Source organism: Schistocerca americana, chromosome 3 (genome assembly GCF_021461395.2).
Source record: "Schistocerca americana isolate TAMUIC-IGC-003095 chromosome 3, iqSchAmer2.1, whole genome shotgun sequence".
Lineage (NCBI taxonomy): Eukaryota > Metazoa > Arthropoda > Insecta > Orthoptera > Acrididae > Schistocerca > Schistocerca americana.
Window position 1 is genome coordinate 371,456,633 of NC_060121.1, and position 26,420 is coordinate 371,483,052.

A 26,420-nucleotide genomic window follows, 5' to 3' on the forward strand; every position below is an offset into this window, starting at 1 on the left:
TCGTATGACAACAGAGTTTTGGCGTGGGTATGGATCGCTTCAGGCGTCATTGCAAAAGCGAGAAAACAACAGCCCGTCTCACTGACCGAGATGCTATGGCTGATAACAAAGACCTATTCTTTTTATGTTTTTTGTTTTTTAATTTACTTGTTTTTCAACGGATAATGTGTACTGTGAAGTAGCGTCCACAATCCTTCATTTTCAGCTAAAATTCCCATGCAGAGCACACAAGTCGATTATAGGCAAACGTATTGTGTAATCGTACGTACAATTCTGAAACCGTTGACACAACGAGCACAGTACGTGGTTAAAAGCTTCTTGTGAGGAGAATAAGCTTTTGTGCGCTAATAAAAGAGAGTGACGTGGTAGCTGGATTTATTTGTGTAGGTTTGTTAGTATCTTAGGCAGTTCTCCGCCTATGGGAAAAATCGTATTTGAAAGTAAGTCACCAAAATTGTCTTTAAATCATGTCGATACAGGTGTTTCTGTGTTAAAACGGTGAGGTTTTTATTTTTAAGATCGTGTTTCAGATCTCATACCTCGCTAACGACAGGGCATTATACATTTGAACGATAATGCACACTTCAACCAAAAACTGTTCAACCAAACGTTTAGTCTTTCACGCAAGTATAGTTTGAGAGTCGAATCCCAGATTCTGCTAATTCCATTTGCAAAAATATTTTCCTAGGGACTTTTTCAGAGTTCTGTTATGCTTATATTTGCCATCAAAATTTCAGTTAAGAAATATCTTAAAGAATAACGAATGTTCGCAAGGTTGAACATTGTTTGTAGATTAGAATTAACTGAAATTATTTTATATAGTATCAACTTGACGCAACGTCAAGTCCCACGAATCAACACACTCCGCACATGCAAGTCCCTAAAGTCATTATTTCCTAAGAGCCTTCTTTAGCTGAATCTTTCCGCAATGGAAAGGCCACAATTTCAAACAGGTACCTACAGCTTGATTATAATGCTCATTGATAGTTATTAATCGGAAACTAAAATATCTATTGCGTAGGTATGCTCCATTTTCATCCACACACACTTCCAATGTGATTCTGAAGTAGCATATTTCAGGTTTACGTTAGTAACGTGTTTAACGTCCATTTTTTTGGAGCAAAAAGATGGTTCTCTGACTGTCGCTGATTTCCCTGAGGTTAAAGAAGGCCTGTTCTCATCGTCTCCCCATCTAGACGTTTAGTCTTACACGCAAGTATAGTTTGAGAGTCGAATCCCAGGTTCTGCTAATTCCATTTGCAAATTTACATTTCCAAAAACAGCTACTGCCACCCTGTATATACCGGACAATGACCTCTGTGGAGCAGTTCGAGGTAATCCAGGTCATAAATCTTTCGCCGGGAAAAACACTTCTCTTCCAATGCATGAACATCATTTACGTCGATTTCGCTTCAGCTAAAGAAGGCTCTTAGGAAATAATGACTTTAGGGACTTGCATGTGCGGAGTGTGTTGATTCGTGGGACTTGACGTTGCGTCAAGTTGATACTATATAAAATAATTTCAGTTAGTTCTAATCTACAAACAATGTTCAACCTTGCGAACATTCGTTATTCTTTAAGATATTTCTTAACTGAAATTTTGATGGCAAATATAAGCATAACAGAACTCTGAAAAAGTCCCTAGGAAAATATTCAGCCACCAACTTTTTTAAAAAAATTTGTTTATACATGTAAAACAGTTGATAACCTTAGTTAAACAGTTAAAGGGCACAACTTTTCTTACAACAGATAAGATTTTTGCGTGGATGCAGTTCATCCGCTGCCATGTATAGGTAGTGTAATACAAAACAAGTCGCTAATTTGATTCATTACACTTCCTGTAGCTGCAGGTAGCTCGACTTGTATCTTTCATCTATCCAATTTTTTTCTGCCCCTCTCCAATCTTCCCCAACCCACTCAACTAGGTCAGACGCAACTCCTGAAGTCGCTCTGGAGATACATCGCTGACGTGGTAGTTGCTTTTGCAACCCTTACGCAATTTGTATAACAGAGGGCGAGCTGAGAGGTTATCACTATCAGAATGGAGTTTAATCATGTGTTGAGACAGCTGTGGAAGTTCGTGTCATAAGTCGTGCCTCCTACAGACTGGTATCTAACGACAGCAAAATTACTTGGTATCAATCGAGCCACATGTTTTCTTCGTAGATAAGTCCTTAGGAGGCATGGACAGATAATGATTACGAGGTGATGCACTTGTCACATCAGGAATGACAAATAATTCGTCTCAACACCGCAAACCTAGCAGCGCTTGAACAACGGGAAGTGAGATTTCTTAAAAAGAGGGAAGTTTTGTATCGTTGCTTCTTGCGCTTTCTAAAAAGGTATCGCGAGTTTAAAAACCTGTGGCAAATGTTGGAGCAGAGGAGCTGCCAGGTGTTACCTCACACTTAACGTCATTAATCGCAACAGATTATTTCGTGGCAATGACACGATTTTTTCACAGAATGCTCACATGAGGTCTCCCGCGTCAGTTTCCCCCCCGAACAGCTCATGAGCCGTTAGAAAGCGTAGTTAAGAAGCGAAAACACCAAGAGCAAGAAAATCATTAAATACTTTCAGTAATCACAAAAAAATTTATACTTAAAGAGTTGTATTCTGCCCGAAGATGCAAATACCGACTGTTTCAGTTTTCATTTTCACCGAATGTTCTACTAAATTCCCTGTCTTTCACGCCATGGCACACCACACTATGCTGCTCTCATGGGCAGGTGTTCAAATTTGTTAGACCAAGCTATAGATTTTTGATTGCTATTATCAGTAACAGCTTAACGCAGGTGCCTACATTCGATTGTTCTATCGACTAAACATCTGAGTCGAAATCGATGAGCTCTGCGAGTTAGCTCGACCAAGCTGTTTACTTGGAAGGATGTGCATTCAGTCAAACTGTTACAGAGATTTTTCCTCAAATGAATTCGTGTTCTACGCCTAACAGAAAAGCACTCACTTGCGCTTTGCTATATATAAATATATATATAAAAGAAAGATCAGATAATGTGTACATCCAGTAATCAGTGACAGATTGTTAACGGAAAATTCCACTCATAACATTTCAATCGAAACAAATTTCCAGAAAATTTTTAAAGTTTTTATATAGTGAGAGAACAAAGTTTTACTGATATGTCAGTAGTTGTTCCATGTATAAGGTCTTGGCGTATATGGAACTGATGTGTATCACCAGTGTTACTTTAAAGTAAATAAAAATATTTTCAATACTTTTCAGTTGCTTTAATTAGTTACCTCAACACATTAAAAATCTTGACCCCAAATATTATCACTTTTGCGTGAAGGATCGAAAATCGTGGCAGATTATTTTCAATACTTTCAATAAAAAAATTATATCGTTGGTGAAAAGCGCCACTGCTTTGACAGCTTTAATAAAGAATGTGACGTTCAGTTCTGGTTGTTAAAACGCATCTGAACAATCGCAGATGTATTGTATGCGCTCGCCATTACACGGTCATGTACGTATTCGACCGATAGTTTTACAACTCTTCGATCGTAGTCCAGCCGAAAGACGGTCGATGTGGTTTTTATGGTATTTGCAAACCTCGGAGTAACTATCGCGTGGACTGTATGCGCTCCACCACAGTGTCCCATCATCCTTTTTCTAACGCAGAAGTAAACAGTTATTCGACTGAAGTTGTATGCATGCGCTTAGTTTTCGAGTTTGTGGTTCAAATTGCTCTGAGAACTATGGGACTTAACATCTGAGGTCATCAGTCCCCTAGAACTTAGAACTACTTAAACCTAACTAACCTAAGGACATCACACACATCCATGCCCGAGGCAGGATTCGAACCTGCGACAGTAGCAGTCGCGCGGTTCCGGACTGAAGCGCCTAGAACCGCTCGGCCACAGCGGCCGGCTTGGGAGTTTGTAAGCCTCAACATGGAAGCAGAGCAATATGGCACCGCAAACATTACAGGCGTAGAGGCGGCTTCGCAAACTGAGACTTATGGATAAAAATGAAAAGAAGACGGCAGCCATTGGGTTACGTCACGTCAGAAAACAAATTACGAAAATGAGACCTTTTACCCCAAGGTATTAGAATCGTTTTGGCATACCTGTATCAGGGTGGTCCAAAACAGTCTGGAAAGTTAAGTGTGTCGCAGGGTAGGTTGTGCTGAGAAATAACAGTTGAGAAAAAAATTTGACACATTGTACCGTTTCTGAGAGAATTAGCAGCGAAGTTCACCAATCAGGCCGTCGCGCGCGGCCTCTACTTGTTCTCATAGCATAGATGACAGCGCGCGAGACTGCTCAGCCTTAGGACCGGGTTCGATCCTTACTACTGTCCCATGTCCAATTTTTGCATCGCTCTCTTGTTCGGTTTTAGGAAACAAAACGAAGAATACCTTTGGAGGCACAGTCTCTAGCGGGCCGCATGAATTTGCGCCTGTAACGGACTGATTGGCTAACTTTAATCCTAATTAACTCGGAAACGGCGCAACGTATCGAATTTTTTTTCGTTAACAATTATTTCTCAGCAAAACCTACCCTACAAGACCCTTACAATCTTTTCAGGATGTTCCTGAACCCCCTCAATAAACTACCATGCATAGTTACCAGGTGCGCTAGTTTAGCCGGACATGTTTGGCTTTTTACCCCCGTGCACGGCCAGTTACATAGCAGTCCGGCCTGTCCGGCTTTTGTTAAGCTTTTTAGCAATGAGTAGAGAACACATAATTAAGGCCTATTCGTAGCTAACGACGTAAGCACGAGAAATAAATATGCAGAGAAATAAGGAATTAACCTTTAGAATGTATAGATATACCATCCATTGTTTTTTCTAGAATAACTATGAAGTTGTATCACAGTAAATTATTTGATGAGTTGCAGAATTTCACGAATTCATGGAAAAAGAAAACAAAAACAGACGACACTGCCTTTAAAAAGCTTTTGGCTCGTGAAAAGTGGGCAGCTTATTTGAAATTACATAATTATGAGAGGAATTTTATTTGGAATTATTGAAATTGGCAGAGTATTAATTTGCAATTCTAGGCCATTTACGGCGACGTCAAAAGGGTGTCTTCTTTCATAAACGCCCATGGATAAAGGACTGCAGTAAAGTGCAAAGATGATGTTGCTGTTGCGTGATTTTAAATTACCCTGTGAAGAGCTCCACGAAATGATTTCCAAGAAAAACAACGTTCCTGATAAAAATTGTTTCAGATGAGAAATGTTGATACTTAATTGCAGATTATTGTTATTTCTTTATAGACGTAATAGAAATAACCGAGCCGGCCGGAGTGGCCGTGCGGTTCTAGGCGCTACAGTCTGGAACCGACGAGCAGCTACGGTCGCAGGTTCGAATCCTGCCTCGGGCATGGATGTGTGTGATGTCCTTAGGTTAGTTAGGTTTAACTAGTTCTAAGTTCTAGGGGACTGATGACCTCAGAAGTTAAGTCCTATAGTGCTCAGAGCCATTTGAACCATTTTTAGAAATGACCGAAGTTACTGAATATCTTTTCATTTTCCGTTCCAGAAGGAAATTATTTCTTTTGTTTAACGAAGAAATTTTAGTTCATTTCAGCGTAAGATTATCTCAGGAAGACAACTTATTTGCTATCATAACTGACAAATTGTAAGTCCGTTTACCGATTTTTCTTGTACGAACTTTACAGGCCCAATGAACTTAGTTAGGGCACTGTTTCCAAACCAACCCCCTCGAGCAAAAAATTTACTGCAATTGGTTATTAATAAAAGATTGAATATACCCAAATGACTATTTCTGCTTAAAATTTGCAGCCCGGCTTTCAGGGGGAAATGCCCGGCTAAACATAGCGCGGAGTCCGGCTTTTCTGTTTTTGGACCTGGCAGCCCTAACCACACAGGTCTGGGACGTGCTTACCTCGCAGTGCACGTGTCCTGGTGAGCCAGTCGGGCTGAGCCTCGCAGAAGACGGCGGCCCGAGACGTGAAGTGCGCGCGATCCCACCCTCCCCACCCCCTCCCCCTCCGCGGCACTGCCCTCCCTCCGCCGTCGTGTTTTGCGAAGCGCGACGCGCTCCCTGGGCCCAGTACGGACAGTGCTACGAGCGCTGCGCCGGCGTCTCAGCCAGGGACCGACGATCGCAACAGGTAGCAGCTTGCCTCTCTCACTTTGCTGTTCTCTCTTCCCTTTAAATTTTTGTCACATTTACGGCTAATAATATCCCCGCTGTGATCTTCCGGTACTTATTTTCGGATTCTGAGATTAAATGTTACAAAATTGCGTCTCGGTTGCAATTCGATCTGTGGCTCGTGATCGCGCTAGCGACAAAGTTGCCGTAGTACTAACTCACGACCAGATATACGGGTTCGAATCCTGATGACTTGCAGCATTTCCGTCGTCCTTATGCAACGAGCACTGCGGAGCAACTGCGACCCTTGAGTTTGCAGGCTAGCTCTCGTCTGAAGGTGCAATAACACTGCTGACAATGACTGGACTGAACTGGGCTTCAAACGGTAAGCTGGACGGCACACGTGCCGCCTTTCGCTTGTTGGCTTTATATCACTCCTCCACGTTGTCAAGCATCAGTCGTCAACACCTGAGCGTGACATGTAATTATAACAGCCGACTGGCAATCCAACTGAGATATAAATACAACGCGCAAACTTCCGAAAAAATATCGAAAAATCTCTTATCGTCCTCACATTTTTGCTGACAAAACTGTGAAACTTGCCGTACTTATTTGCCTAACTATTCTGCCAAGCAAATAGTCTTGAATATTGCAGGGTAACACTTACCATCGACATTTTAACTTACGTTCTGAGGCCGGACAACATCTATAATGGTGGTACTGCCGGTCTAGTGATTTTTCTATATAATTCCCTTCCGCCACGTATAGTTGTACGAAAGTGAACAGCTTCCTTGTTGACTCCCTGAGACTCTCACTAAGGAAAGGTATCGTAGAAAAATGTACCACCAGGTAATTAAGAACAGAAATTAGAAACTAACACATACCAACAACTTTGTCAATATTTATTTCGAACTATCAAAGTGGTACATTGACGAATGCATTTCGAAATCATGGAAATATGCAATTCGAAGGAATTACTGGAAAACTAAGACGTTGATTAATTTAATTTTCTTTACAAAAATATGGCTTAAGATATTTTTAAAAAATGAATGAATGCGCGACCGAATAATATAGTCACTTTTCGTTATTAAAGTTAAAACAGATTGTGCATGAATTAATCCGTATTGAGATGACTACATGTCTAAAAATAGTTCTCCAGAAGGTTCCCAGCGCGATACATGTATGGCTGGATGATATCTGAATTTGCGACCACTCAATTTCGGGCATGATTTCTTGACAAACTCTTCCATATAAGTTGACAATAACAGGTTTTCAATCAAGTAAACAAGCCATGTGACTTGCTGATAAGACGCTGCGGGCTTTTCTTAAAGAACTGCCTAAACGAAAATGTTTAATCCTCCTTAAACCGGAGATAGAAGCAGAAGACTCATGGGGAAAATGTTCCACAAAAAGTATTGTGCCGCGCGGAGTAGCCGTTAGTTTCAGTTATCAAGTAGTGTGTAAGCTTAGGGACCGATGATCTCGGCAGTTTGGCCCCATAAGATCTTACCATAAATTTTTCCAAAAAGTATTGTGGAATTTGACGGGTGCTGGGGGTGACTGCCACCGTTGAGATACCAAAGAATAGAATAACAACTAGTGAAAGAAGATTCGTTTGGTATGGACGAAACGGCTTAGAATTGCTCACGAAAGAGCACGTGTAATTAAAACTTTATTTTGAAACAGTTTTACCGTTATTCCCTAATTTCATCATAGTCCTGAGACCTTTTGTCATTCCGCGCCTTGAATTATCTTCTTGCGTGAGAATCGCACAGTATATCACCCTGTCACCGCAACGTCTTTTTATTAGAATCCTGTGATGGCTCTCAGCATATAATTTTAGGCATATTGCCCTAGGAACAGCACCGATTGACTATTGAAAGACATTAAGAGTTTAGCATAAATGGTTATATTTATTTGTAGTTTGGTCGCTTATTATTTCACGATAAGAAAATTAAATAAAAGTTGCCAAGCGACGAAGGAACTGCAGTTTCTCATTTTTCATCCGCTATACTCAGAATCTACTTAAGAGTCAAATTGCAAACTGCTTTCACCCATTAGTATCCAAGATTATCTACTGAAAGTGAATACCCAAATAGCTTCTGGGGATGTCCAAAAGTTTTCAGAATTGACAGTACGACTACGTGGACTTTCGTGACAGATCCGAGCGTGAAAACGCACATTGGCGAGCACTAGTATTGAGGATCGAAGACGTTCGCCACGCTGCTACGCTCTTCACGTCACACTCTGACGGCGCAGAATTGTATAGGCGACTGCGATACGTGAGAAGCGGCGTTGTCTCGAACACGTCTCCTGCGCATGGTCCCTACCCAGTGCCTTGCCCTCACTGTGACAGGAATCGCCTCTTGCGTCTGCCACTACGGCAGGCGCGCTTCGTTCTGATTTCAGTGTTCAAACATGTCACGCGGTCGTCTTCCTTTACGTTTGACCACTTCAGAAGAACAACACTATGTAGATTTTTGACGCGTGTTTCATAATAGGGTTATGATGCAGAATGTGGAAGAGACGGTCGTCCATGTTGATTACCAACTGCATAATATGCAGCGCATTACTGACTGCATTGTCCTCGGAGAGGCAGCATTGACCCATTCAAGACAGGGATTCCTATTTCACGTGACTGAAAGGCGCCTGGCAATGTTTGGCTAGATATAACACTCTTTCTTCGACTACTAATTGAGAATAAAGGAGTTTGAAAGTGACAAGCAAGTTGGAAACATAGTATATTTTAATTTTAAACAATGTCAGTAGGGAGGCAGTAACTGACAAGAGTCTGTGATACGGTTGTAGACTACCCCGATCTTCCATTAAATTTCGGGCATCCAACCGCGCAGATAAATTTCTTCCACTGATATTTCGGCCGCGTGTCGTGCGGCCATCCTCGGACTAAGTCGTCAATGTTGGATTACTAACTACATGATGCATCTCATTACTTACTGCATTGTAACTCTTGCAACTTACTCTGAGGATGGCCGGACGATACGCGGCCGAAAGAAAAAACTTTATTTGCGCGGCTGCAAGCCCGAAATGTAATGGAGTATACATTACACCTCGAAAAGTTGAAAATAAATACCCCGATCCTATCCAATCTATACATTGAGCAAACTGTGAAGTAAACCAAGAGAAATTTTGGAAAGGAAATTAAAGTTCCGGAGGAAGACATTAAAATTGTAATGTTTACGGAAAAGAGTGTAATTCCGTCAGAGACGACAAAGGAATTGGAACTGCAGTTCAGTCGAATGAGATGAACGACGACAAAGGTAAAACAAGGGTAACAGAATGCATTCGAATTAAATCGGGCGATGCTGAGGGAATTACATTAGTAAATAACTAAAAGCAGTTAATGAGTTCTCCTATTTTTGCATTAAAATGATAGTGGCCGAAGTTGAGAAAATATAAAACGATGATTGACAGTAGTAAGAAAATGTTTCTGTAGAAGAGAAAATTGTTTACATCGAATATATATTTAGGAATTATCGTCTCAAGGTATTTATCTCGAGTGCAGTCTTGCGCGGAAGTAAACGTGAACGATAACCAGTTCAGACAAGAACAGAATAAAAGCTTTTCAAAAGTGATGTTGCAGGAGAGTTGGTTCAAATGGCTCTGACCACTATGGGACTTGACAGCGGAGGTCATCAGTCCCCTAGAACTTAGAACTACTTAAACCTAACTAACCTACGGACATCACACACATCCATGCCCGAGGCAGGATTCGAACCTGCGACCGTAGCAGTCGCGCGGTTCCGGACTGCGCGCCTAGAACCGCTAGACCACCGCGGCCGGCTCACAGTGAACACACTTAACTCTTAGCATAACAGAAAACCTCATGTTTTCAAACCTGATAGTGTATATAGAGGCAAAAAACCTTAGAATACTTACCGTAACATTTACCGAATCACATGAGCTGCTGATCAGCTCATTTTCAGTACCGTCTCTCTGACATGTATTAACTCCATTCTCTGATATTAGATCTGGGTAGAAGGCGTCGTACACGGGAAGAACTTCATTGGGGTTCGGAGTTTTGCCTCTCCCTTCCACATATGCGTCTCATGAACGTTTTTTTCCGATGTTTTCTTTCGACGTTCATTTGCAGTGTGGTTACCAGTTTTAGAGGTATCGCAAACTGGGCAAGTGGCTTTTTTTGTATGGAAAGAGATTAAAATAATCATTCAAACGTTGTCTTTAGGCCCATTCCTTAATGGGCTACACTTCTCTTTCCTAGCGAAACTCCTAAATACAGGTAACTTCAATATGAAGCAATATGCTGAAATTTCCCACATATCTCGTTAACTCCGGCTAGCAAGTTTTATCTCAAGGCTCGAAATATACAAATATGTAACACACTGTGTCTTTTTACTTACTTATACCGTCTCCAAACTTACTGTAGGTGTGAAATTCCAAATAACAGTCCGTCACACTCAACACACGATGGGCATGGCCCATACCGAACAGATATCTCATTTATTAGAAGTACACAAATCTGTTAACAGATGGTGGGGAAATACACACATCAGGATATGGTGCGTTTTTCCCTAAGGTATCAAATGGTTCAGATGGCTCTGTGCACTATGGGACTTAACATCTGAGGTCATTAGTCCCCTAGAGCTTAGAACTACTTAAACCTAACCTAAGGACATCACACACCTCCATGCCCGAGGCAGGATTCGAACCTACGCCGTAGAGGTCGCGCGGTTTCAGACTGAAGCGCCTAGAACCGTTCGGCCACAACGGTCGGCCCCCGAGGTATCATTGTCTCGACTACAACAAGCAATGGCTAACTCAAAAATAGCGATATTGGACTTGGGCCACTTTTTCACTCAAGCGTCCAAATGCGAAGCTACAATGGGAATTTGGAAACAAGCAGAACGAAAAGATTATCATAGAACTTACAAAATGGCTAGCTTCAGATATGCGCGGGAAATCGTGGTATTTGAACACTACAAGCGCTTTTTATTTTACGTTCTTAGAAAACAACCTGACCTAGTGGTGCAGGGAACATACGGTGTAGTCACGGCGTTGGGAATCGCACGTCAAATAAAAATTTCGGATTTACTCATTCGGCGCTTGCAATATGGTAAGCGCCGAGACCGACAATCCCCTTGCAGGAGTTAAGATGAATTTTAATGCGCGCACATTTAGATGCTGGGACGCCCCCCTCAGAAATCCTCCGCGGGAGTCCACAATAACGTTGGCGCGGCATGACCTTGGCCAGCATGTCCAGCGTTCCTACAGTTAGCGGAGTGCGTCTAATGCGGCGACGACTAGCCTAGGCCATGCGTTGGCCCATTGTGTGCAGATAGCCCTGCCCGCTTTCTGCAGCAGCGCCTCCAAACAAAACCGCCAATCTACCTCCGGATACTGAGCCTTCACATCCTACCTCAACCCTCTTGTAAAAAAATAAAAAACTATGGCCGAGCTAACCTGTTTAATTATTTCTGGGGGCTACCTAAGCTCGCGGTACGAAGCTTGTGATGTTATGGAAGTTTATTTAAAAATGTATTGTGTACAAGAAGTAACCTGGCTCGATGAAGTTATTCGATGATAAGCTAAAGGTCGCTAACCATGATTTCGTAAGTCATATTGTTCATACCACAATACTTTCTGCTAATTTCTCACTGAGAACTCTCCCAGCTATACTGTCAACAACGTCTCCGCGAAATTTCTGCAAATAGCTGCAGCGAAATTCTTGGATAGGCACTCGGTGGAGCACCGTAGATTGCGGAGCTGTGTTGTCACGTGATACGTCAGGTGAGTCAAGTCGTGACGTCACGCTCACACCACCGGCCGCAAACCGGTATACGTTAGCCTCGTCTCCTGTAACTACGCTTGTGTACAGGAACTGGCAGTGTAATCCTAAGGATTAGCGCGATGAGAATATGGTTAGAGTCTCAACAGTTCAACGAAAAGCTTTGTACCACAGCAAGTACTTTACATGAACATAGTGGCTGCGAAAGCGCGCGCTCACATTACATTCTCTCTCTCTCTCTCTCTCTCTCTCTCTCTCACACACACACACACACACAATCCCAATTTTGAGAGTAAAATTCGAACATAGGCGACGAGCCGCGCAAAACATTAACAAACCACTTATGAATGGTTCACGCGCTATTGATTAACATCAATAACAGACTGAAACTAAAGCATTTAATTTTCTTGATTTGTACCTATAATGCAGTAATGACAGAGAAAAGCTGCTGCTGTCCGGTGTGCATGTTGCACATGATACAGGGGAGTGCATATGTAACTAGACAGACAACTGTATACTGTAGTGTTGGAGAAATAAATAATATCAGATGGAGGAATATCCTAGTTCTCAGAGATGTTAAATCAACGGGAAATATTTCTTGTGCTGTCCCATCACAGCGCAACCTAAAACGTAATATGTTAGGCCTAACGAAAGATACGTCAGGTATAATATTTGATTCGTTTATGGATCTGTTGCTTTCATTTTCGTCTATTAACACCAAGCACAACACTGACAAACGAGTTGAGTCGGCAAGATCGTTGAACAGGCCACTGCATATTATCAGAATATCGAGTTCGCGCTAAATTCATAGTGTTTAGTATTATAAATGCCCCATCTCTCGCGTACAGATGTCCAACCGAACGTCTGCAGCATCTGACCCCCCCCCCCCCCTTCCTCTCTCTCTCTCTCACTCTCTCTCTCTCTCTCTCTCTAGCTCCATTCCAATTTTCCCCGTGACACACTCGGTTGTATTCCATTCCTGTAATGTGCACCACGCATCGAACCATAGTGTCCATTGAGAAAATGCTGTTTTCTTTCCCACCCGTGTCCGCACTAACTGCAGTAAATTAGTGATGGCACGAATGGGGAAGAGCAGTCCCTCCATGGGCACAATGTTTTGACACTTGGTGAACATTACAGGAATGTAGTAGAGTGTGTGAGCGAAGAAAAAAATCTAGATAGAGAGCGAGAGAGAGCTCAAATGCAGCAGACGTCACGTCGGACATTCATAGCGAAAAACAGAGCATTCACAATACCAGGCAGTATGAATACTGCTCACAATCAGATAGTAGCTGAATAGGCTTATATCTAATATATTTTATTTTAGGAAATTTCTTCTTGTACAAATCTATACAAATGAGAGGTCCAGAAAATAATATAACTGCTCACAATCGAAATAAAATACCACAGGCAAAAATCTATGATTTCCACGATAAACTTTCTTATGAGATGACCAAATTACAGTAGCGTCTTCTCCGAAAGGTTTGCCGTGACGTAACATTCCCCTGCTGTCGAATTTTTGTAGCTGATGTCCACCATAAGATCTCAAAAGTGTGATGCATTTGTTACGACGTGGTATTCATGTAATGTACAGTAGAGTTCAGATACCTGTACCGCCATTCTCTTTTATGTTTCCACGGTTTCCCAAACTCCTAACTAACGCGGATGCCAGAATCTTTTCTTCAAGATGACTATGGCCGCCGTCGTTCACCACACTTATTCGGATGAACTCTGATGACTGCTGTTGACAATACGTTAAAAATATAACCTTTTTTCCTTTAAAAGTGTCAGTCCTCTTCTTCGGTGTCCATAAATACATAATTTCGACTGACGATCACATTGGCATCATCAGCTGAATAATCAGCGCATCCAGCTATAGTAACGTGCCGTTCGAGAAATTTCCTGCCCATTGACGCAGAGGTTCTACCTACCATATGCCACATAATTATTCCCTCATCACGACGGGAGGAACTAAAGTGTCAAAAGACTATTTGTTTTGAAGTGAGATTCCTCCTTCTCTAGGTGCCGACGATTTGCTTCGTTGCAGTTGAGACAGTTGCGATAGCAGAAAGCTGTGAAAAGACACTATTAAGTGTGAAGTAACTAACTCCATAATCTACGTACCAGTCATATTTTACTTTGGTCTGTAATAAATGTGGAAACTAAGGAATTCTGCCTGTGGCGTTTTATTTTGTCTGGACCTCTCGTTCTTATATATTTGTACAATATCATCATCATCATAGAACGAGCGGATGGTACTCTAGCAGAAGAACCACAGGAGGTTTTGAACAGATGGAAAGAATATATTGAATGTCTGTATAAGGGGGATGAAATGCAAAGCGAAATTAAGGTTGAAGAGGAGCAATATGTGCCAAAAGATGGAAAGGGGTTTACCATCTTGGAAGCAGAAGCAGAAAAGGCGCTGAAGGAGATGAAGAATAGAAAGGCATGTGGAATAGATGATTTGCCAGCAGAACTGTTGAAAAGTCTGGGAAACAAGGCAAGAAAAGAAATAGTCTACCTCTGCAACGAGATATATGACAAAGGGGAATGGCCTGAGGACTTCGCTGCAACAGTTATGATAGCAACAGAGAAAAAGAGAAACACTAAAAATGTGAAGAGCACCGGACCATCAGCCTAATTTCTCATGCAGCTAAAGTCTTGCTGAGAGTGTTGAATAAAAGGTTATATGGCAAGCTGGATAGAGGGATTGCAGAGGAGCAGTTCGGATTTAGAAGAGGAAAAGGAACAAGAGACGCTATTGGCCTGCTAAGAACTATAGGGGAAAGATATATAGAAAAGGGTAGACAAATATTTGCTGTTTTTATAGATTTAGAAAAGGCTTTTTGACAGAGTTCAGTGGAATAAGTTGATGGATATCTTGAAGAGGACAGGAGTAGATTGGAAAGAAAGACGACTGATACAGAATCTATATTTACACCAGAAAGTAAGGATAAGGATTGGAAATGAAATGTCAGAAGAAAGCAGCATTGGACGAGGTGTTAGACAAGGTTGTTGCCTCTCCCCACTGTTGTTTAACGTATACCTTGAAGAGATTATTGCGAAAAATTTAGACGGGAAAAGAGTAATATGTATTGATGGAAAGAGAATAGAATGTAGAAGATTTGCTGATGACATGGTATTAGTGGCAGAAAGTGAGCGGACAGTGAATAACATCCTCAAAGATCTGAATGAAGCTTGTGTGGAATATGGAATGCAAATAAACACAGCAAAAACAAAGAGTATGGTCATCAGTACAAGACATACTGTCCAATATTAAAATAGGACAATCTACCATTAGCCAAGTAAGTGAATTTAAATATCTTTGAAGCACAATAACTGAAGACTTGAGATGTCACCAGGAGGTGAAAACTCGAATTGCCATAGCGAAAGAGGCATTCAACAGAAAGAGGAGACTCTTATGTGGCAAATTCGATAAAGGACTAAGGAAAAGGCTTGGCAAATGTTTTGTCTGGAGTGTGGCACTATATGGGGCAGAAACATGGACACTGAGACGAGAGGATGAAAAAAGGTTAGAAGCATTTGAGATGTGGATGTGGATGTGGAGGAGAATGGAGAGAATACGCTGGATGGAAAGAGTGAGTAATGAAAGAGTATTGGAAAGGATTGGTGAGAGAAGATGTCTGCTGAAGGTTGTAAGAGAAAGGAAAAAGTACTGGTTGGGACATTCATTGAGAAGGGAGTGCTTGCTAGTAGATGTGTTGGAAGAATTGGTTTGTGGGAGAAGACTGAGAGGAAGAAGGAGATACAAGATGATAGACGACATAAAGGGAAGAGGAAATTATGCAGACCTGAAGAGGATGGCAGAAGACTGGACAGACTGGAGAACTACCATGTGAAAACCTGCCTTTAGGCAGAACACTGATGATGATGTACAATAACAATTATTCAAAACTAAAAATAGTTCTGTGTTCTATAAACCGGTTCAGCTGTTATCTGATCGTGAACAGTACGTCCGGTTTTCGACGCACTGCTGAAGACAAGAGCTTCCGGATAAGCATTAATTTCTGACGAACGTTTTTGTGTGCAGCAGAAATTATATAAACACATTGAGAACAGCAAATAGTGGATAGCACAATGTCGTTCATAACTCTAAACTTCTTGTTTCGCTAACGGCACTGCAAAAGAAACTTTAGGAAAAAAGAATGAAAACTATCTCCCAACATACAGAATAGTATGCTTTTTCTTTAAGTTTGTATTAGCCACAGACTTTGCATTAGAAGGAAGAGAACGAGTATAGAGCCTACTTTCGTCCTAACCCCTGACAAGTTTGAACAGGACTATTCCGTTCGATATAACGTCACTCGGTATCAGCTGGTCGGTGGGAGCTCAAACGTCACCATGACATGTTCAAGATACCTCATTAAAGAGCGATGGGAAAATCGCCAGGACAGTTTGTCATTGTTTTGATTAGTGAGTCGACTGACTGACCAACATTGTACAGCAACGTTGCGTTATGCGGCTGTGGACTAAACGTTAGGCTGCAATGGTGGAGCCTGCATTCCTGGACCGGCTTTGGCACAGCAATCGCATCATAATTTGGGAAAAATGTACACTGGATTTTCCAGGGTAGGAAAAAACACAGGCGGAGGAGACCCAGTGCAGCAAGACAAGGTGGCAACTACCTGAAAGGATTACGCAAAACTTGAATTTGAGAGATCATTTTGTATGCGCGGTAAAATTCTCTCTCTCTCTCTCTCTCTCTCTCTCTCTCTCTCTCTCTCTCTCTCTCTCACACGCACACGCACACGCACACGCACACACACACACACACACACACACACACACACACACACACACAAAGAGGGGAGGGGAGGGAGGGAGGGAGGGGGGGGGGGGGAGAGAGAGAGAGAGAGAGAGAGAGAGAGAGAGAGAGAGAGAGAGAGAGAGAGAGAGACTTGTACTTGTCAACACAGGAAGGAGCTTGTTACACCGTCCATACTAGTCTAAATGTCTGACCTTTTCTCAACCTGATCGCTCAGCATTTCCCTTACACTACTTGCCGGAGTTAGCTACTCGAGTCGTCAGCTTATGCACGTTTCTCCAGTTCTGTACCATCTACCGTATTGTCATTTTAATCAGTCTTATTTTGCAATATAACTCGCAGCTTGAAATTGGAAGGCAGTTTTTGTCATATAGACGGCACAAAATTATTTGCGAATGCTATTTTCGCTGCCCAATAGGTACGGACGTCGCTAGCGACGTGCTGTGTGACTCAGTTCGAAGTGTTTGTATTAGAGGCGAACGGAACACCTCACCCTCTATTAAAATATGTTACACGTCAGACAAATGTGGACATAAAAGTTTGATACTAAATTTCAAAATACTATCCGTTTACATAATCAATCTCCACAATTCGTAACATCTTGCTATAGCCGCAAGGCATTGACGCCCAATACTGTCGCAGTATAATAACGCCGTAGGTTTCTTGAGCTCAGGGCAAGATGAGACGAAGTACTTCTTGAAGCAGTTTGACTTCTTTAACGGATGGTGGTACAGATAGAATAAACTTGCGCTGTCTGCTTCCGAGCGGCGAATCTTTGCACAATCTCACCTAAAATGAAGTTTCCACTTTCTAATCATGTAGTGTTGGCAGAAGAGCCAACACTGTGTTTCTAGAGGAGGCCGAAATGCACGCGTTTAATTACACGCTGACTGGCGTGAGGTCTGGCTGGAACAGGACAATATCTTGAGAATTGCAAATAAAGTACGTAGTTGATATAATACTTAACTTTAATCCACAATTGTAGAACATCTCTCGTTACGGTACATGCTTCATAATATTAATTATCAACTGCTATGGCGCCTTGCTAGGTCGTAGCAAATGACGTAGCTGAAGGCTATGTTAACTATCGTCTCGGCAAATGAGAGCGTATCGGTCAGTGTAGCTTCGCTAGCAAAGTCGGCTGTACAACTGGGGCGAGTGCTAGCAAGTCTCTCTAGACCTGCCGTATGGTGGCGCTCGGTCTGCTATCACTGACAGTGGCGACACGCGGGTCCGACGTATACTAGCGGACCGCGTCCGATTTAAAAGCTACCACCTAGCAAGTGTGGTGTCTGGCGGTGACACCACAAATCACGTGCTTTTTGTTTCTTTCCTCGTATTCATGCATGTCAACAAGATCGGCTGGTCGGATAAATGTGTGTAAGGGATACGGTAGCATTACATATTACATTGGCAAGCAGGTCTCCTGAGATTGCAAATTTAACTAACGTCCGACCACCACGCCGCACATCGCTCTACCATGGTAGGACTTGAGAGAGATCTACATTATGAACATATGGACGAAACCTAGTAACAGTCCAGCGATCCCCTGTATGGAAGTGGAGTAGCACAGACTCACTCTACTGTGACTACCGGCTATTGGGAAAGCTGGACAGCGCTGGAGGCATTGCATTCGTATCCGGAAGCAACGGGGCTCAAATTCCCATTCGGACGTTCAAATGTAGATTTTCTATTGTTTCCCGAAATCTTTAATTTGAATTTCCGGCCAATGCCACTGAATTGGACACAGCCGATTCCCTTCTCCATCCTTGTCAGAGCTAGTGCTCCGCTAGTCGTCTATCTTCCGTGTTTAACATTTGATCTACTTATTCGCTATATCAGTTGCAACTGAAGGCTTTCGGCGATGAACGATGAAACTTCAGTACCATTGTATTGACAAGTGATACGCGTAGCGTTACCTACAGAAATGATTATGGAGTGGGATGCCAACATTTTGACATGATTAGTTACATCTCTAATATTTTATCAATAGAATAAAGAAACACGTCAGTAGAATCACCCTGCAAGTAGACCTCTTTAATTGTTTTATTTTTTTCTTTCTTTGAAGGTCACGAGTTAAATATTTTCTTTCATCGTGTCATTATGTGCTCGAATGATACCGGATACGGTATTTGGTCGATGTACTGAATAAATAGTCGTATACATGAGTGGTACCAGTACCATTTGCGTAAAGCAAGTTGACACTCGGCGTGTTGGCTGTTGGAGCAACCGAAAACGTTTTTCTGGTGCTCGAATAGTAGAGAATCATTATTATAGGATCATCAGTTATCCGAAACAATTCTCAGCGTTACCGTTCCTCCTCTAATAAATTTTCAACTCTCATACCTCGGGAAAAACACTATTACCCGTCTCTAGCCTAAGTTTACATGCTTTTTTTCCATTTCAGATACTTTAAATCATTTGCTTTTACTGCGGTCAGTTTGTGTGATTATAAAGCTGGCGTTAAAACACCATCCACGTAGGTTGTTGCATGTGGAGCCCGAAACCCAATGTTTCCATCTTAAGGCTAGCCTAAAATGGGTGCAACGTTGGAACAAAACCTATGTTGATTAGTTGAAGTCCTTGCAACAAATAAATGTAATCACACAAAATAATGGAGAACATCTGTCAAATTTTAAATCAAACTGCACAAGCGATTTTAAGAACACGAGCTGAGGAAAGAGTTGGTAAAATCTGCAATGTATTCAAAAATTAAAAGAATAATTTCGTTGTGCTTCATTGTAAATAATCTCTGATATGTAGACTATTTCCGTGTGGCCTGATGGTCCGTTCGGATACACCCTTGAAAATATATGAAAAACAAGTAAATGTTCCAGCTCTACGTACGAAAATGGTGATTTTATAATTAGTTACACCAAAGAAAAATCTGAAAGAGCCTTACCAGGCCAAAAAAAGTAACAAAAGTATAGTTGTTCGTTAATGTATCAGAATAATACTATGCGAGAATCCTTGCAAAGCTCTGCAGTCTAATCATTTATATTCTAACAAAGTCCACCCATTTCAACAAAACAGGATTTCCTTATATTATTTGTTCACCTTGTTAATATTTTCATTTGTATCGTTTCGTAGGACCTCGTCAGCGGCAATACACTGCACATCTGGACGTAATGAAAAATGAAAATTAGCATCCCCGTTTCTGATCGGATTTTTCATATTAAAAGACCCAGTCATAATGTTAAGAACAGAGTAATTTAATGGCAGGGGTGGATATCATAAAACCAAGTCTGCCCATAAGGCAATTTGATGAGTTACTCGGAATGTTACTGCTATTCGTAAAGAAAGAAGTGCCAATCGACGCAGTCTGAAAACTATATGGGTGATCGAATTTGCAGATCTGCCTTACCAGTGGTGCTAGTCGAATCGGGGCAGTTTACACGCAGCACTTGCTCTGGAAATACAAACATTCACATTCTACCAGTAACCCTTGCTTGTCGTCAGAGATCCTGAACAATTTGTAGCGTGTGTGCCAAAAATTCATAGAGTAAAACATTGTTTTGTGGCATGTTTATGGTATCTTTGCGATACGTTGTTGTTTGTAATTAAGATGGTTGGAATCCGTCGTATAATAGATTTTGAGAGTCATATCACTTTACACCCTAGCTGAAACAACAATCATGCCATTGTTGTACCTGTGCGTGCCGTATTTCTACACAACCAGAAAGGCATAAAAATAAAAGTTACAGTGCCAACAAGTTTTAAAGGCTCTTTTGGCGAGGTTTATCTGTATACGTCATATAACAACACTGGAAAAATAAATCGGCATGAACCCGTTCTTAATTTGAGAAAAAAAATGTTTTATGATGTAAGTGTTCGCTTTGCTGTAACTTTATCTAAGTTAATAAACCAATTTCTTTATTCTCACTAAGCTGCTAATTAAGTGTTAAGTGTACTTTTTTCGTAACAGATTTTTGTTTAAGGAGTTGTCCACTTGGTAATTAAGCGATTAAGTGAACAGCGGTATGTAATTTATTTTGCAGGAAAACAGAAAACATGCCAGCCCGTTTCCCAGAAGTTGAAGTGCATGCTCCGGTAGGAGTGAGAACAGTTGACACATCTACAGTAAATTCCGTGCCCAACGGTCACTGGAACATGGATGATGACATAGTTATTACTGGTATCTCAGGAAGGTTACCAGAAAGTTCCAACATAGAAGAATTTAAGCAACAACTCTTTGAAGGTGTTGATCTAGTGACAGATGATGAGAGAAGGTGGCCATCTGGTAAGCATTCATTCTTTATTGGTTACGAGTATTATTATTGCTTAAATAATTGTTACTTCAGTGTGAAAAATTGTGGGTTAGTTAAAGTACCATTTTGTTTCTGTGTTTCTAGGCCTGTATGGCTTGCCCACTCGAACTGGAAAACTGAAGGATCTGGCGCATTTTGATGCTACATTCTTCGGAGTACATACAAAGCAGGCCCATGTTATGGATCCCCAGTTGCGAATGTTGCTTGAATTGACACATGAGGCTATAGTTGATGCAGGTTTGTCATATACATGTATGAATTAGCTCATAATGATGCAGCTTGTTTTATATTCACAGTTTCACTTTCTTAACATTCTTGAATCCATTCTGGCCGGATCTAACGTGTGTGTGTGTGTGTGTATGTATATATATATGTGATATGTTGTTGCAATTCAGGAGTAAACCCCGTTGATGTCAGAGGATCAAGAACAGGAGTTTTCATTGGAGTATCTGACAGCGAGTCTGACGAGTATTGGACAGCTGACCCAGAGAAAGTCAATGGATATGGTCTTACAGGCTGCTGCCGTGCAATGTTCCCAAATAGAATCTCGTACACATTTGATTTCTCAGGTATGTAGGCCTGTAATTTACTGAGCTAAAGAAACTGTGTCTGATCGAAAATCATAGTTCGAATTTTGTTGTTACAAATATTATTGTGTGGGATTGAATTTTATTTGATCCCGTAACTTGACATGTAATTAGCATGAAACATCATATTGGATATTTATGCCATCTTGCTACTGGGAAGAAATCTGAATGTTATCTTTCATGTTATTTTAGGTCCCAGCTATGCCATTGATACAGCTTGCTCCTCCAGTATGTTTGCTCTCCAGCAAGCTATGAATGCTATGCGCACAGGACAATGTGATGCAGCTATAGTAGGTGGTGTTAACCTGTTGTTAAAGCCCACATGTTCACTTCAGTTCCATCGGTTAAGCATGCTCAGCCCTCAGGGAATGTGTAAAGCATTTGACGCCTCAGGTAAGTTTGATAACATTTGAGTTACTAATTTAAAAATTAATTTCTTTGTGGCTCTGAGTGTGCTAATTATGCTCACTAAACTAATCTGATATTTTCCTCTATAGGCAATGGATATGTACGCAGTGAAGCAGCAGTTGTAATTTATCTCCAGAAATCTTCACAAGCCAAACGTGTTTATGCAACAATTGTGAATGCAAAGACCAACACTGATGGTTATAAAACTCAAGGTATAACTTTTCCTTCTGGAGAAATGCAGAAGAAACTTGTTAAAGAAGTTTACGCAGAAGTGGGACTCAACCCTTCAGATGTATCCTATGTTGAGGCGCATGGTACAGGCACTAAAGTAAGTTTGCTGTAAAATCTTTACTAAGCATATATTTGAAAAGGTTGGAAGTGACAGTTATAAGAAATCATAACTATGCATGTTCATCAGTATATCATACTATTCATATCATATTAATAACTACAGCGTAGATACCAGGTCCAATGGGGTAAGCCTATACTTGTTCTTTCCTAATGTTTCAAAACACTGGTAAAATGTTCACTAGACTTGTAGAGTAAAAAATTTTCTGTCAAGCCACATCTACATGACTCACTGTTGTGGGGCAGTATGTCGTTATGGAAATATAAAAGTTGGCGTTTCAGTGTGTTGTACGCCCAACTGAAATCTGACATCTCAGTACATTTTTTCAAAGAAATGTTTTTTATTTGGTTATTGCACAGACTAAGGCAAATTGACCACAGTGGATTAGATAGTAGATAAGGTACTTAGAACTATCTTTCAGTTTGTAGAAATAATGACAAGTGTTTTGGAATGTAATGGTCTTTGTCTTCAGTTGCTACATTTTCACATCTTGTTACGTTGACTGATGACCCATAATGACTAGGTTGGTCTAACATGAGGATGGCCCTTGTCAGCTAGCTGAGACCTCTGCATGTAGCAATTAATTATTGATTTTCATTATTGTTCTAGTATAGAATTGTAGATTTATATTTTCAACAATATTACAGTTTTCCATCCTGTTCTCCATTACTGAATGTTTTTTTTTTTCCCCAATCCCAGGTGGGAGACCCTCAGGAAGTGAATGCTATTGCTGACGTATTCTGCAAGGATCGCAACTCTCCGTTGTTGATAGGTTCTGTGAAGTCCAACATGGGTCACTCAGAGCCAGCATCTGGCCTATGTTCCATAGCAAAAGTTGTTATAGCTATGGAAGCAGGCTTTTTGCCACCAAATTTGCACTTTAAAGAGCCAAATCCAGATATTCCTGCTCTCTTGGATGGCCGGCTTCAGGTACTAAAAGAAATCCGAAAATTTTGCTTCAATCTCTGACAGTTCCTCACTTAGTGCTTGGTTGTATTTAATGTGTACATGATATTTTCTTGTTTCGGTAGGTTGTTGATAAAGCAATTCCATGGAATGGTGGTCTAGCTGCTGTAAATTCTTTTGGCTTTGGGGGAGCAAATGCACATATTGTTCTCCGTTCAAACCCAAAACCAAAGACACCAGCTATTCAAGATGGTGTTCCTCGTTTAGTTACAGTTTCGGGAAGAACAGATGAAGCAGTTTCAGCATTTCTTGAAAAAGTATGTATGAGCTATATGTTGTAAATGGTAGTCCCGAATTGAATATTTGCTATCTTGTTTTACTCTTGACATCCCTGATTATGACTGTCATATCTTACTTTGTAGATCGAAAACTCTCCTAGAGATGATGACTTAATCAGCCTGCTTCATGAGATTCATGCCACAAATATAACAGGACATAATTACAGAGGCTTTACGGTCTTGGGTGGAAGTTCCACTCTGAGAGAAATTTCTGTAAGTAAAGTTTGCTTTCTGCTTTTCTTCATTGCTACAGTTTTTCGTTGGATACTTAAAACACAAAACTAATTTTTATTTTTTTTCCCCTGAAATCTTATTTCAGCATTTTGATGGAGAAAAGCGACCTGTATGGTTCGTCTTCTCTGGAATGGGCACCCAATGGCCTGGAATGGGAAGTGATCTTCTCCAGATTGAAGTTTTTGAGAAGGCAATTAGAAAATGTTCTGAAGCTCTACAACCAGAAGGTGTAAACTTGTACGACACCATCGTCAATGGAACAGAAGCGACATTTGACAATGTTCTGAATTCTTTCATTTCAGTTGCAGCAATTCAGGTGCGCACTTTAAAGTGTAAATTCTTTGTATTGGCTGCATAAGAAAAATATTATTCCCTCACCATGAGTAGACATCAGTGATCAAAAGTGGGATGATTGAGAGCAGGCCTAAATCTCAAATGCATAAAACTGGGTCCCTTTATCTGAACATAGGGAAAATGTTATAAATAAAATGTAATATATTTATTAACAGTGAAGATGTATTGTGGGATTTTCAAAGTTTGCATGATAGACACAAGTGGAATCAAAATTGTGATTGTAGTTCTTTTCTTACAGCTACAAGTGACAGTGACATGTGTACCCTCTTCAAGTGTACATTTCTGGGCAAAAGTACACTTTATGGTGTAAGCAGCTTTTCTGTTGCAAACTACAGTTAGTGACAGTTCACACAGTGAATGATTGGAAGTGGAACATGAAGAGAGATAAGTAGGATGATTAGACAAGATGACGAAACCAATAAGAAAGCAATGTTCGATAAATGTTGTTGTGATGTGGAGTCCATAAAATTATGTGGAGTTAAAATGCAACTTATTGTGCGGAATGTTGTCATATAAAACAAAAAATTCTGTAAAATTTAAACTATACTCTTAGTTTCCTTTGTGACTGCAGTTGATCAGTGGGCTGCGCAGCAAATCAGTCTGTCTCCACAACTAGTTTTCCTCCAGTAACATTCATTGGATTTGCTAATACTCAGAGTAAAACATTTCAACCTAACATAGACCTCTGGCTAAGCTACAGATCACCATAGCCAGTTTTCTTGCACTCACATTTGTTGACTTCGCCAACTCACATCGAATGTTGGAATAAGAAACAATATCCCAAGAAATTCTGTCGTATTCTGAGAAATATACAATACAAGAAATACATACAGGAAGCAGTTACCAACTTTATATAGCCATATCACTAATTGTCAATCTCACTCTATCCATGTTGAAAACAAAAGAAATCAGTTCGTATCTTCTGTTGAAATAAGTCATTAGGTTGAGCTATTCTCATTGGCAACTGTACACTATCACCTGATGCGCTACAACAAATGGAAACTAATTGCCAGCATTAGAAGAGTTGCCAGCACCTTAAGTGCACTTTATCCTGTTTCTGTTCTTCTCTCTATTTATTCCTGATATTAAACAAAAGAACTACAATTCAGAAAAACAGAGCCTTGTACTGGCTTGTGCTTTGTAATTGTCATATTTACTACTAGCTAATACTTTTTGCTTATGTATGTAACAACAGAACTTGGGTTTCAAAACATTTCAGGTAGCGTTGGTGGACGTACTCTCTTCACTCGGCATACACCCTGATGGAATTGTTGGACATTCAGTTGGGGAATTAGGATGTGCATATGCTGATGGCACATTCACTGCAGAACAGACAGTTCTTGCTGCATACTGGCGAGGTCGCAGTATTCTTGAGTCTAAGTTGCCTCGTGGAAGCATGGCTGCTGTTGGTTAGCAATTTTGCCTATTTAGCTTTAAGAGACTCAAATTTGGGAATAGCTTTAGATGCATGTCTTAGAGGCAGTAGATTAAATATTCTTTATTTTGTGTTGGCTTTAAGGGAGTGATTTTAATAGATCTTTTTGGAATTCATGTGTTAATGCTATTCTTGTTGCTTTAAATCATGTTGTCATTCCATTTAAGAACTATGAAATGAAGTGATTAAAGAATGAGAAGTTTTAAGAGTATTTGTATTTATGTCTTTAACGGATTTTAGAATCAATCATTTTTGTTATGTACTAGAGAGAGAGACCCACCCTTGATTGTATTTCTTAGGCAGTTGAACTTAATCAAAGTAACTTTTTTTTTTCTCTCTCTCATTGAACAGGTCTAACTTGGGAGGACGCTAAGGCTCGATGCCCACCAGAACTTGTTCCTGCTTGTCATAATAGTGCTGATAGTGTGACAGTTTCTGGCCCTCCTGATGCCATTGCTAAGTTTGTGAAAACCCTTCAGGCAGAGGGAATATTTGCAAAGGAAGTCAATAGCTCTGGTGTGGCGTTTCACAGTCGCTACATTGCTGATGCTGGCCCAAAGCTGAGGAAATGCCTTGAAAAGGTGTGCTTTATTTACAGTTCAGATACTTATCAATAACAATTAATAGTCTTGAGCATACTTTTTGTGTTAATTGGTGTACATTTAACCCTTTCCACCCCAACTGCGAGTGGTGCTCATAGTTCTTACTTGCTCCATTCACAAATCTGACTATACTAGGCATCAATGCTGTGTAGTGCTGCCATGTAGGGAAGCCTGTGTTAACTCAGTGTTGAACTGTAGCAGTTGCCTTAAGGGGGAAGTTTTAATTATTATGTTCAAGATATGATGTGTGAAATGGTTGGTTCTCTGTGCACAGTCCCTTCTGAGGAAGAGATTGTAGGGCTTTTAG

At 40.8% G+C, this 26,420-nt stretch overlaps 1 protein-coding gene across 1 annotated transcript in view; it reads left to right on the plus strand.

The window, feature by feature from the left end:
* The window catches only part of LOC124605266 (fatty acid synthase), a 94,025-nt gene that overhangs the window by 42,973 nt on the left and 24,632 nt on the right, over positions 1-26,420 (plus strand). The window contains exons 2-12 of the mRNA XM_047136829.1: positions 20,631-20,872; positions 20,985-21,137; positions 21,296-21,469; positions 21,680-21,880; positions 21,985-22,223; positions 22,944-23,174; positions 23,276-23,467; positions 23,573-23,701; positions 23,808-24,038; positions 25,296-25,485; positions 25,863-26,092. Of these exons, the coding sequence (XP_046992785.1) occupies positions 20,644-20,872; positions 20,985-21,137; positions 21,296-21,469; positions 21,680-21,880; positions 21,985-22,223; positions 22,944-23,174; positions 23,276-23,467; positions 23,573-23,701; positions 23,808-24,038; positions 25,296-25,485; positions 25,863-26,092 (2,199 nt within the window). The 5' untranslated portion in view covers positions 20,631-20,643. The remainder of the gene's footprint in view (positions 1-20,630; positions 20,873-20,984; positions 21,138-21,295; positions 21,470-21,679; positions 21,881-21,984; positions 22,224-22,943; positions 23,175-23,275; positions 23,468-23,572; positions 23,702-23,807; positions 24,039-25,295; positions 25,486-25,862; positions 26,093-26,420) is intronic.